Source organism: Patella vulgata, chromosome 1, assembly GCF_932274485.2.
Source record: "Patella vulgata chromosome 1, xgPatVulg1.2, whole genome shotgun sequence".
Taxonomy (NCBI): Eukaryota; Metazoa; Mollusca; class Gastropoda; family Patellidae; genus Patella; species Patella vulgata.
In genome coordinates, this window is record NC_065879.2 from 32,494,194 (window position 1) to 32,507,449 (window position 13,256).

The window sequence follows — 13,256 nt, forward strand, 5'->3', positions numbered from 1 at the left end:
AGGTGCCAATGGCGTTCATCAATCGTCTGGTCCACACCATGTACAGACGCTGCGCTGCGGTGGACACGCCAGATACTGATGTATAGACTGTGTACAGGCTCTAAACCTTCTCGTAATGTCTTGGAATTGTGATGAATTCATCACTAATGTGTCAGCATACTACTCTCAAAAAATTGCTTTGATTCATTTAGTAAGTCGTTTTCTAGAATGATTTGATTAAAGTGCCTCTCTGATTTTGAAATCGTATTGACGTTTTTATTTTTTTGCTGTTTGAATATAAATTAGTCACACATCCTAGTCAAAAGGAAAAGGAATAGAACAATCGTTTATAATTAGTCTGAAACGTTACAATTATTTTTCAGGATCTAAGAAAACTCCCAAAAGGAAACCTTCAAAGAAAAGACAAAAATCAAGGAGGCAACCACAGAGAAAGTGGTTTCCAGATCTAAGTGCCATGACAAAGAACACCTCTATATTAGCAGGAGCTAGTGATAGTCTGCTTTCTCTAGTGGGGTCGTCCTCGGAAGAAGTTATACCACAATCTGTAAAACGAGGATTTCAGTACAAAGAGGTATGCGGATAGAATTTATTTACACGATGAGCTGTCGGAGCTTTGGAAAAAAAGGAGAATTGTCTCAAACGCTGTCAGAATTTTGTAAACTCGACATGGCTGATTACGTCCTCATTTAATTTACAGATAAAAAACAGAATTCTAAATTGTGATAATTGACGAGACTGTTCATTGCTTACGGGCGTTTGTTCACATTTTGAGTTGCGATGCAGAACAAAAATTCTATGAATTGACGCAATACAGGACAAAATTCTTGATATATTTTTTTAAGAACTGGGTGGCATTGTTTATTGGGAAATCAAGTGAAACCTTATTGAAATTACGACTATTTCTCAATTGGCTATTTGGATTTTAAAAAAAAGACTTGCTCAGAAGGGTTTGTCAAAATTGATTTTAAAGGGTAACTTTGCATATGAGGGGGCTCTACATAGAATTTACTTTTTTATTTTTTAGGAATGCCTGACAATTTTGAATGTTTTATATAACCACCAAGATAGTGATTATTTCTGTCATGAAATAAAGTCGTGTCAAGATCCAAATTACTATAAAATCATCAAGAGAGGCATGTGTTTGGATGTTATAGCTACAAAAATAAGACAGAGTTTGTATAATAATATGGAGGAATATATTCGCGATATGAAGCTTATATTTACTAACTGTCGCACATATCACAAGGTTAGTATATAACAAGCAGTAGCGTAGTAGTATGGAGCGACATTTACGAAATAATTCTAACTCTTTGCCTAGTAATGCGCAGGGCTCTATAAAAGTTGAGTGTGCCTGCGCACACACTAGAAAATGTGCCTGCAGGGTCATACTGAAACACAGGGATGTAGCCATGATTTGGTGAGTGGTGTATAAATATATCTGGCGAGCGGAGCGAGTCCAAAAATTTTTTGGGAGGGGGGCGTAGTCTTTTATGAAAATTAAACCCTTATTGGTGTATTTTCAGAGCATCTACTGCCTTTTGTATTTGGTTCAGTGCAAATCAAATTTCCATTTATATATTACCAAATTCACTTAATTTTCATCAATGATACAGGGATCTAAAAACTTTTTGACACCACCCGACCAAGCATAAAATTGTCCCACCCCACTCTGTTTCTCTGGATAGTTGAGGACCTTTCGGTATTTGATGTTTTGTTGGATTTTTTTTTCAAATATTACTTTATTACTTTGAGATTAAAAATTAAAACGATTCTTAAAACGGTGTTTATGTTTTATTTGAGTACTGCAACGAATTATGACAACAGGTAGATATTGATAATTAAAACACGTTGTATTATTTGACTTGTTTGTAAAGTTGTTGTACGTGTCTCACGAATATTATTATTATTACGGTGGAATGAGAATCAGGTCAGGCAGAAACTGAGAAAGCTCTCATCGTCCTACTCTCGGGCCGTAGCAAATCCACGGTCAACACAGGTAAGAAATAAAATAAGAAACATCATGAAAATTTGCAGGCACGTGTTGGACAATTACGACATTCAAACCTGTAACATTGGAGTGCCGTAAATTAGTCTGGGTGACCTATTTACGGCAAATAAACAAATATAAAGACCGTAGAATAATTGTAAAATGAATATACCTAGGCCTACACATCTTCTAAGTATAAATAAACAAAATACCAATACATCTTTCTTAAAAAAAATTTGGGATGATAGGGTCTACTACGGCACACAAAAATAAATTATGCCGTGACAGACATGGTTTGCGTACATCGGCTTTTACCATGGCTTTGCCGTTTAATTGCCGTGGTAAATTTTGAGCGCCGAGTTTGTGTACAGAAAAGGACGAAGGGGTTTAAATACGACTGGGCGACTTTCTTCGATTTTTTCTTTGTGCTGGGCGGCAAAAAATAGTGCCGGGCGCAGGCGCCGCCGGGGTGGCTACATCTTTAAAAATGTGCCTGCAATTTTTTTTTTAAAGCAATTGTGCCTGCGCACGCCGTGCGCATGTGCGCGGAAATATCGATGCCTGGTAATGCGTATTGCTTACTTCAATACATGCAACTTCTAACTTACTGGATGATTATCTGACTTGTTTGTTAGATACTATTGTTGGATTTGTATTGTGTTATATCTCCATGATTGTCCCCCGCCTTTCGAAGAAAGCGGGGCACTATTAAAATGGGTTCGTTTGTCGGTCCGTCCGTCCGCCCGCCCGTCCGTCACAGTTTTTGGAACACAATAACTTTCCTTCTAATTGAGCTAGAATGTTCAAACTTGGTGTAGGTGTTTATTAGGTGAATGCCTTGATGGAGTTGGAAGATGGGCATTTTCTGCTAAGAGTAAGCAGATATATTCAATTTGATTGGTTGATGCTTTTGGACACGATAACTTCAGTTTTAAGTAAGTAAGAATGATGAAATTTGGTGTATAGTATCATTACATCAATACCTTGACTAAGTTCGATAATGAGCATCTTCTGCTCAGGGTAAGCAGAACGATAAGCAATTTGATTGGTCGAGACTTTGGAACATAATAACTCCCCTTCGAATTGAGGTAGAATGTAGAATGTTAAAGCTTGGTGTAGGCTTTAATTAGGTGGATGCCTTGATGGAGTTCGAAGATGAGCATTTTGTGCTTAGGGTAAGCAGAAGTAAGCAATTTGATTGATTGGTGCTTTGGGACACGATAACGTTTGTTCTAATTAAGTGAGAGTGATGAAACTTGGTGTATAGATGTTCATTAGGCGAAATTCTTGACTGATTAATATTTCCCGTTAAAGCTAAGCAAAGCTAAGCAATTTCATTGGTCGATGCTTTGGGACCAGATAACTTGGATTCTATCTGATGGAGAGTGATGAAACTTAGTATATAGTTTCCCTACCATGTACTTCAAAAAGATAAATGTGCAATTAATTAATATGTGTCATCAGTGTAATTTGGGATTTCGACGGGGGCATCAGTCTCACTGTTGGCTTGTTAATTATAACTCCCTCTCGATATTAATAAAGCAGTTTAGAGTCGATTTAGTTTCGTCTACATTTCACGAATATTACAACATATCGACTCAATTCAAATATTATGGTAACAAATAGCATTGTTTACAAATATGTTTTTCAATAATCAGTTTTGAATTATAGGGTCGCAAATTGTGGCCATGTAAAATCTTACCCTTTTCGTAATCCGACAACACAGCACGACAATATTAGGTAAAAGTTGCTAAGTTGATGCTGCGCATCCTCGATATCCTCAGTGGTATCGTTTCGTTCTACGCCACTGTACCCGTGGTCCATTCACGGAGTTTTCACAAATTCAAATTATCTGCCCTTGGTTGTAGGTTGATTCTACGAACCAATCAAAAATAACATTACATATCAGTCGTAGCGTCATTCTTTACGTTCACCATAATAGTCTTAGTTGAAAATGAAATAACGTGCGAATTACTCCCCTTCGCCCACTCGATTAGTCGGTAAAAATTAGACAAGTATCGAGGGCGGCTAATTTGATTATGTGTCTCCCCCATGAAAGGACACAGTGTATAGTAAAGTAGAACGGAACGATACCACTGGTAATATCAAGGATGAATGCTATGTTGCTATTAATTTGTACTCTTAATATAGACTTATATACAAATCTACTTCTGTTAGTTTTCTTTTTGGGGAGATTGAGTTGTGCAAGAGGCCTTCGCATCATCAAGTAGTTCCTTTAGGAACTGTCTCTGAGCGGACGATGATGTCCTCTGACAATTCCTGTCGGGCCTTATATAGCTGCAATATGAAAATACGGTAAAATACCGCTCTTCCCTACCTTAGTTCTTGGGCTGTTTTAGAACACTAACCTTCTATTTTTCAACGTGACTATTTATTTTCCGCCAAAAGGAATCATTTGTCACTATATTTGACACAATTTTTTTAATAATTCAACACCATTTTCAAGTAGAATTTAACGATAAAATAAACATGCGGTTTGCGCATGTTCGGGTCTCGTAATGGCTGATCAGTTCAAACGTATTTTGTGTATGTTTTAATCGCAGAACTCTACTTGAAAATAGTGTTGAATCATTATAAATGTGTGTCAGCTGTGGCAAGAAATGATTCCTTTGGCGAATAAAGTAGAATCAAGGTGAAAAATAGTAGGTAAGGATTCCAAAATAGCCTTAGAACAGAGGTGGGAAAGAGCGGTATTTTCATATTGCAGCTATTTTGGACCCGATAAGGAAGTGTCAGTGGGCATCGTCCGCTCAGAGACAGTTCCTAAAGGAACTAATCATCAAGTAAAGATGGTATAGTTATTTTATATTCAGTGTTCTATTACGAATATCTAAACATATGTTCATTTCTGTACATTACAGAAAGGTCATCCTTTACGCCAGTCGGCAGATCTTCTGGAGTCGTTGTTTGAAGAGAAATTTAGAAGTCAATTTCCTGTAGAAATTTTACAAAGTGAGTGAATCATAGATAAATTATCTTTTTTTTAAATTTTTTTTTTACAAAGCAGTCAATTATAATGCGCTTTTATAGTAGCCAAGTCTATAACTCGGTATCATCCAAAGTCTTTGACATTGAAATCGCGAATTCTTTGTCAAATTAAATCAAAATTGATGTTGTGATCTTACCGGGAAAAGATGGGCTTGTGATGACCAATATTTAAGACAAAATACATGTAGACATTTTACCATTTGTAACGCGTTTCGGTGCCATTTGTAACAAGGGACTCGAAGAACGAGACTAGACATATTCTACAAACGGTGACGGCATATTCTTATCTGGAGAGCAATAAATACTATTGGTGTAGACTGGAATAACCAGACGCGAGAGATTGCCATTCGACTGAGACTTCTTGCCTTTTCGCCGAAAAGAACTGATTCGAAATTACAGTAAAAACTGAAACGATTGAATGTAAATCAGTTTGTGTACATTCATAATACATTATTATATGCGTTGCGACCCATTCGAGTCAATTTCTATATATCCCAAATATTACCGATTTAGTCCCTTTAAACTACAAAGAGAGAGAGAGAGAGAAATGGGGTTTAACGTCCACTCGACACAAACTAGGTCATTTCGGGACTAACATATGGTTTAATTTTATTTCAATAATTCGCTTGCGCATAGGGGTCTTTAGCAGTGGGAGGAAACCGGAGGACCCGGAGAAAACCCACGAGGTTGGACAGGCGACCCTACTCCTTGTCACGTACAACCGGGGATTCGAAACCACGCCAGTCGACTCAATGACAGACTTTAGGATACAGCGCGCGCACGCTAACCATTCAGCCATCCAACCCCCCAAACTACAAAGAAGTAGGTTATGATGCGCTTTTAAACTATCGTCCATGGTCTTCACAAACATCCGTCAGTCCACTCACGTTTTCACAAAAATGTTATATTATATTGAGTTTTTATCGAAATTCGACACACTTCCGCGATTATTTACTGTGTTATTGCACTTATCTAAAAAATAAAAAAAGAGTGTAGTGAAAAATGTTTTTCGAAACTTGGTTGTTGGTGTCATCTTATTCGTAAGGATGAATCCTAACGAAAATCGGTGAATGTCGGCGATCTACAGAGTCATTGCATTTGCCTAAAAGAAACAGGATCACTGTCCTTACCTCAAAAACACTGTTAGTGCCTTACACAAGAGAAAAGTCGCCAATACATTTTCGGAACCAACAATTATTGCATAAATGCTGCATAAATCCAAAAACGATTAAAGATAAGTTATTTTTAAATGTATAGTTTTAAAACTAAACTTACGTACCAGTAGTGAATTTTTAGGAGCATACTGACGAGCCATCTAAGAAATTTTAAGCTATTATTAACCCATTTATGTCTGTGGCTAAATCCATGCATGCTCCATAAAAAAAAACCTATTTTATAAACAATACGGATCGGAAATCATGATTTACTGTTACAAGTTCGATGACTTCGGTTGGATGAAGAACCTTTTTGAAATTTTTATACGCCCACAGTTTTATGTGGACATATATTGTCATCGCCCCTGTCCGGACGTGCGTCCGTCCACAATTTGTTTGTGGACATTCTACAGTCACAATTCTTATCCGATTTTGACGAAACTTGAAATATAGGTTTATCTCCAAAAGATCTCGGTTTCGATATTGACATATATCGGATCGAACCTTCATGGATTATGACCCCTGATTGTACGAAAAGTCAGGTTTTTAGCTTGTGGACACTCTAGAGGTCACAATTTTCATCCGATTTTGATGAAACTTGAAATACATGTTCATAACCCAACGATCTTGGTTCCTTTCGATATTTGCGCATATCGGAACGTAACTTCCTGAATTATGGCCCTTGATTGTACGATAAATCATCTTTTTAGCTTGTGGTCCCTCTAGAGGTAACAATTATCATCTGATTTAAAAAACCCAAAAACGTTTGAATACATCACTGTTACACCCTTATGATAGTTGAGTTCGAATTTCGTGAAAATCGGACCAAAACTGCCGTACAAAATGGCAGCCCCTTGTACGCAAATAGTGTAAAAGTATGCAATACCGGTACCAAGGTTGTGGACTCTCTAGAAGTCACAATTTTTATCCGATTAGGATCGTAACTTCCTGAATTATGGCCCTTGATTGTACGAAAAATCATCTTTTTAGCTTGTAGTTCCTCTAGAGTTCACAATTGTCATCTGATTTTTTAAAATAAAAAACGTTTGAATACATCACCGTTATACTCTAATAATAGCCGAGTTCGAATTTCGTGAAAATCTTGCCTGGCAACCGCAGGTTAAAATATGATTCACACCTGTCATGAGTAACACCTGCTGCGCTGACTGGTAAGAGTGTCTAGTTGTTCGGACGGGTCATGTTATCGAGGTCCAGTATACTTAAAGAAACAGATTGAGCGGAAACAGTATTGTATCTTCAAAAATATTTTAATTTGATTTGATTTAAGATATGTTTTCTCTTCTTTCAGATTCGTTAAGCTAAGACCCCGGTGCCTTCAAAGAAATCCAGAAAATGGTGTGCGGTTTCGAAGATTTCAGACACGTTATTACGTTATGATTTTAGGTGTTTTATTTCTGTAAGGGTGATGTTGTCCATGATATTTAAGGTTATTCTATACGGATCGGCTTCCATTGCTCAAATTACTAATAAACAAATCATATAACGGCCTTTAATGGGATAGTATTCCGTTGTTCGAGACTAGTTGGAATTTTGCGTAAAAAGAAGTCGGTTAAAGCCTTTAATGGCTCGTTGTGTAAATATAATGATAGAAGGGGGTGGGAAGGTGAATTGGAAAGATGGACAGACTCATGTTTTTCATCATAGATTGATGTTGAATGTATTATTATTTTTGATATTATGTCCAAATCAGTTCATACCATATAAATAATAATGTGATAGTCCAAATGTTTGTATTTTATTTTAGTGACAACGTTCTTGTTTATTTATTGTTATGTACATCCAGGTTGGTGCCAACATCCATTAATTTATGTGATTTCGTTTCTTTGTATGATTATTATAATGAAACTGATTTTGTTAAAATAGATTTTGACACATTCGAATTGAACTCTCTTGTTATACACAAATGCGGATGTATATTGTCATCAATTATTCCTGATATCGTCCTTATTACTATTTTATTACTATATAAATAAGCTTTGGAAAATTAGGATATAAGGCAGGCTACTCCATTTAAAATACATTTACTGAGAATGGTGATAGATATATTGCAACAAAAAGTTCATTCAGGATTGCATGAATACAAATTCAGTCATGTGGGATCAGCACGGGCAAATGCCGGTCCCAAATTTTCAACGATCGCGATAATCGGGTAGACGGGTGGCGAAGCAACAGGTTGACTGGCTAACCTGGAGGTCCCGTGGGCGATTCCGGCGGAGAAAGTTCGTCGTGATTTCACCTTGTCAGTGCTAATATGACGGCGGGCTTTCTCGGATTCTGGCAGGCCACTTATTGGGGAAAATTGGTGTATTAAAAACAAGTCACCTTCGCGTCGTGGAGCCCCTGTCCGACCTCGTTTCGATTGAGGCTCTCGTCACCGTCAGGGTATCCTAACCCCGCTAGATAATCGGAGCCTAGTCCAGGCCTGTAGAACCCTAAGATGATGGTATGCGCCCGTGTCGCTCCGCTGACAGTGATTATGCACGCGGTTAACGATTGCTCTAGGAAGGCTGACTGGTATCCGATCTTTAAAATGGAAACTGGAAGCGAAACTTTTACTTTCGTCTTTGTTTTATTAGCCGCTAAAAATCTCAATTTTTTTTAAATATATTTTTGCAATGTGTTTTTTGCAAAGTGACCCCCAATTACCCCAGATATATGCCAAAAATGACGCTAACGCTAGAGACCATGTATCTTTCTAAAAAATTTCGAGCTTGGGAGAGAGAGAGCCCCCCCCCCCCCCCACCTCGCTTAGTTGTTTGTCCCATGGCCCGGAGGTCCCTGTCGCTGGCCCTGCTTTGGTGACCTTTATATCAATGCACAACTCTTAATTTTGACCGAGTTCTTGCTTTATTTGTCCTGTTGGAGCAGAAGAGTAGGACGTTAAAACCCCGCATTTAATTTTCTTTACTTGTTTAACAGGTTTCGCTGAAATAAGTTATAATTCACATGAACCGGTGCGAGACTCTAAATTTAGTTAGAGACTTAGCTACTTTAATTAGAACCAAAGTTATCGTGTCCCAAAACATCAACCAATCAAATTGCTTATCTCTGCTTACGCTAAGCAGCATATGCTTATCTTCGAACACCATCAAGGCATTCACCTAATGAACGCCTACACCAAGTTTGAAAATTCTACCTCAATTAGAAAGAGAGTTATTGTATTCCAAAGTCTCGAACAGTCAATTTGCTAATCAAACTTAGTCTAGATATTGATCTAATGAAACTATACACGAAGTTAAATCACCCTCACTTAAACATGTATTATGCAGGAGCAAAATCTGATTATTGCAAGTCTTAATTTAGGCTTCAGATGTTATAGAAATTATAAATTAGATCTTTATTTAAACAACAAGCCCAAAATCAACTCTGTAGACCCACGGATGGCTCGGCTACAGCTCGGATTTAAATAGGATTTCACTTATTAATTAATTCAAATATGGCGCATCCTGATGAGAATACGTCAGTTAGATCGAGGCTAAATGATAGAGTGTACTTAGCGAGGCCGCTGTAGAGCGTTTCCGCATGCCATTGAAAACTTTACTTGATAATCGAGATATGTAGGTGGTGTCAATCAAACGATCGGCCAAGGTGACGGCACATTTCACTACCATTTCTAGTCAAATATTACAACGATGATAACTATGTTCAGAATAAAGTAATTTGACTGAAATTTTCAATATATTCTTCTATCATCATCTACTTTTGAACTGTTATAGCAAGAATGGCCAATTCTCTATAAAAATCTCCCATAATGTATCTTTAATTAGTATTAAAGTTATCGGGTCCTAAAGCATCAACCAATCAAAGTACTTACCTCTGCTTACCCTAAGCAGAAAATGCTCATCTTCGAACTCCATCAAGGTATACACCTAGTAAACAACTACACCAAGTTTGAACATTCTAGCTCAATTAGGAGAGTTATTGTGTCCCAAAACGTGTGACGGACAGGCAGACGCATTTTAATACTATAGTATGCTGCTTTCTTCGATAAGTGGGGGACAAAAAAATAGATAATGCAAAGGAGCTATGCTGAAAATGTCAGTCAAATTATTTCACTCTGAGCCGAGAAATCCCCGTTTTAATAACACTGTAGCCTTGATTGTCATTGTTACACGTACCTTATTATAATAAACAAAATCGGATTCAAATCTGTTGAAAATCGGACCCATCAGATGGCATTGAGAGTTGATTATGGTCTTGTCAGGTTAATAAATGACTATATTAATAGTTTATATAACATTTAAGGCCTGAAGCTGTCATCTTTTACAGAGTTATTGGAAGACTTTCGTAATCCTCTGTGAAACAGACTGATCTACACTGGCACATGTCAATATATTGATTCCAGGAGGTACATTTAATCACAGGTTTTTCTCTATTCTGGAACTGACTGTACTGAAAATGGTAATTTTCAGCCCTGGACTAACATCCTGTAAAATTTTCTTTATTTTAAAATTATAAACAGAGGGTTTTAACAATTAGATCCATGGCTTATATGAACCATATACCGGTACATGTAATACATTTTGAATTTAAACATAACCCAGAATGATCATAAATATATTTTAATCTCTCACTAAAAAGAAACACAATATTTACTTTTTAACACAGGACTGTACATATTTTTACAATATATCTCATATCCATCAACAAGTCTCCTAAGAAGTTCATTTTGAACAATGATAATAATATAATGTACATAATTTATATTTTCTTTTTTCTCCTTAACTTAGCTCTTCTCAGTAAATTATCTCGTAATAATACCTGTTTTTCCCTGAAAGAACGCTTATTTCTTTTCTGGGTTGCTTTTGGTCTCAACATAAGAAAATTTTTGTTTTTACGTTTCTCTTTATTGGTTGTGCTGGCAAATGGATCTGATCGTTCCCGATGATAAGATTGCTTTTCTCTACTTTCTTTCTCTGCCTGAAATTTAAATAAGTTAACAGAATTTTTTAAAATAAACATTCACAAACATAATCAAAAACACATGTAACATTCTGAGAATCCTTCACAGGTTTATATTCTGCATTTACATTAACCTATGTCATGTATATTTGACTATCTTTCAAACTAACTTACCTTGTGAGCAGCCATCTTAGATTCTTTATCACTCTTGTGTTTTTTATCAATTGATTCTATGTTTGACAAATGAGGTAATTCTCCTCGAGAAATTTGGTCAAACCTTCTCTTTTTACCTCTTGGTCTATCGTGGAGCTGTTTTGCTAACTGTCTCTTCTGGATTCTTCTGAACTCAGCTTGTGTTAGAATACGAGTTGAAAGAATTTCCTGTGCTTTTTTTATTCTTTCAGCTTCATCTAGTTCTTCCTCAGATTCATCACCGCTTTCAGATTCTGATCCTGATGCTTTAAGCTCAGCATCATGATGAACGTCGATCCATTCTCCTTCACTGTCGTCTTCATCTTCACATTCCTCCCATTCATCATTTTCTTCATCCCCATCTTCTTCAACATCTTTTAACAAACTCAATGCTTCTGCTCCGGGAATATAATTAAGAGCATTTACTTCACCATACTGACTAGTAATCAGTTCTCTCTGGGCCTCTGTTGGTTTACCTCGGTCTTTCCGTCTCAACTTATCTGGATCTGTTTCTCGGAAAAAATGAAGAAGTGATCTAGCAGCTGTGATAACAGACTTTACACGATGTGATTTATATTGAACCAAATCCTGAAGAAGGTCATCTCCCATTGCTAAAGGGCACCGGGCACAAATTTCTCTAGTTGCATTCAAACCAACAGCCATAGCATCTGTGACATTTCTTTCTGTGATGAAATTATTCGCAATGGTTTTCAGCACATCTTCCATTAAATCTGGAGGAACTAATGGATGACTAGCTTGGGCAGCAAATAAAAGTAGCTTTGTGACTTCTTTTTGCCTAGGTTGCAAAAATTTCTGAAGGAAGGGATAAAAATTACACAGAATTAATTGATGTATGCCTATCAGACGAGAGATGAGGTCCATCATCATAAGCTTTACCTCAAAGCGTTCATTAGATGTTTGAAGTTTCTGGAATAGTTTTTCACAGAATTCCTGAGGATCATGCAGCAAATGAAGAGCTGAAAAATTAAAGTTTGGTGGTTTCTTTCCATGTCGAACTTTTTTGACCATTTTAAGCTCTTTATCCATTTTTCTTATTCTTTTTCTTGTCTTTTTACCAATTTTAAGATTTACTTTAGCCTTTTTTATTTGCTTAGTAGGTTCTTTCTGTTCATTATCACTGTCATAGTCATCCTCCTCCTCATCTGACTCTTCATTATGACCTAAGAAAAATTTCATTGCTGCAACAAGAACTTTAGTTACTTTAGAGAAACAAGCTGTCGAAATAACATTAACAACTTTGGCATCATTCCAGATATTACGTCTGTATAAATCAATCATGACATCGAGTGACATTTTAGCTGCTGTATGGTTATTATCTCTTAACATGGTGTACATGAAATTCTGAAGTGTTGAATTTAACTTAGCATCTTTGTGTTTAGCATTTACATTTTTAATATCTGATATTATGTAATTAAAAAGAATTTTTCTTAATAATTTATCTTGGCATCGAAAGAGTTTGAAAAATAACTCAAGTACACTAGTGGCAGGGATTAAGTTCTTGTTTCTCAGTAGAATCAGAGCTTTCACAAGTGTCATTCTCATTGTGGGATCAAGAACAGTTCCATGTGTCTGAAGAATGTCACATAGTTCCTGTGGGTATGTAGCAAGTTCCTCTCTGTAGCACTGGGCAATCTGAGCTATGAATGTCACAAGTTCGTTCAGAGTCCGGATAAATTTAGATGGTTTGAGACGAAACACCTCCAAATGTGATTGATAATGACGATATTGTTGCAGAAATTCTTCTCTATAAGAAGCCCCATCTCGTTTGATTAAATTCTGTAACTGGGGTAAGTTGTCCGGTAATTTGTTATTTCTGCTTTTCTGTGACATCTTGGATTTAATGACAATCAATATCCAATCTTTGATTTCACATCAAACCGATATTTCGACAATTATTTTGACCAGATTTTCAGGTGGAAAATGGGTCTACATTTTAACACGTGCTTAATGTTTTTGATTACAACTTCCGG

The 13,256-nt window shown here is 36.7% G+C and overlaps 1 protein-coding gene across 1 annotated transcript; it reads right to left on the reverse strand.

The window, feature by feature from the left end:
• Positions 1-10,717: 10,717 nt before the first annotated feature.
• On the reverse strand, positions 10,718-13,251 carry LOC126808950 (protein SDA1 homolog). Its single transcript, XM_050534021.2, has 2 exons — positions 11,248-13,251; positions 10,718-11,091 (listed from the first exon to the last, which is right to left on the reverse strand). The coding sequence occupies exons 1-2, from the start codon at positions 13,114-13,116 to the stop codon at positions 10,873-10,875; spliced, it is 2,088 nt and encodes a 695-aa protein (XP_050389978.1). The 5' UTR covers positions 13,117-13,251; the 3' UTR covers positions 10,718-10,872.
• Positions 13,252-13,256: the final 5 nt, after the last annotated feature.

What these genes read in the sequence shown, in the direction of transcription:
- LOC126808950 (XM_050534021.2), bottom strand. Translation starts at nt 13,116, where the DNA reads ATGTCACAGAAAAGCAGAAATAACAAATTACCGGACAACTTACCCCAG. An exon ending in CTAAGATGGCTGCTCACAAG is followed by an intron (nt 11,092 to 11,247) that starts GTAAGTTAGTTT and finishes TTTAAATTTCAG; the next exon opens with GCAGAGAAAGAAAGTAGAGA.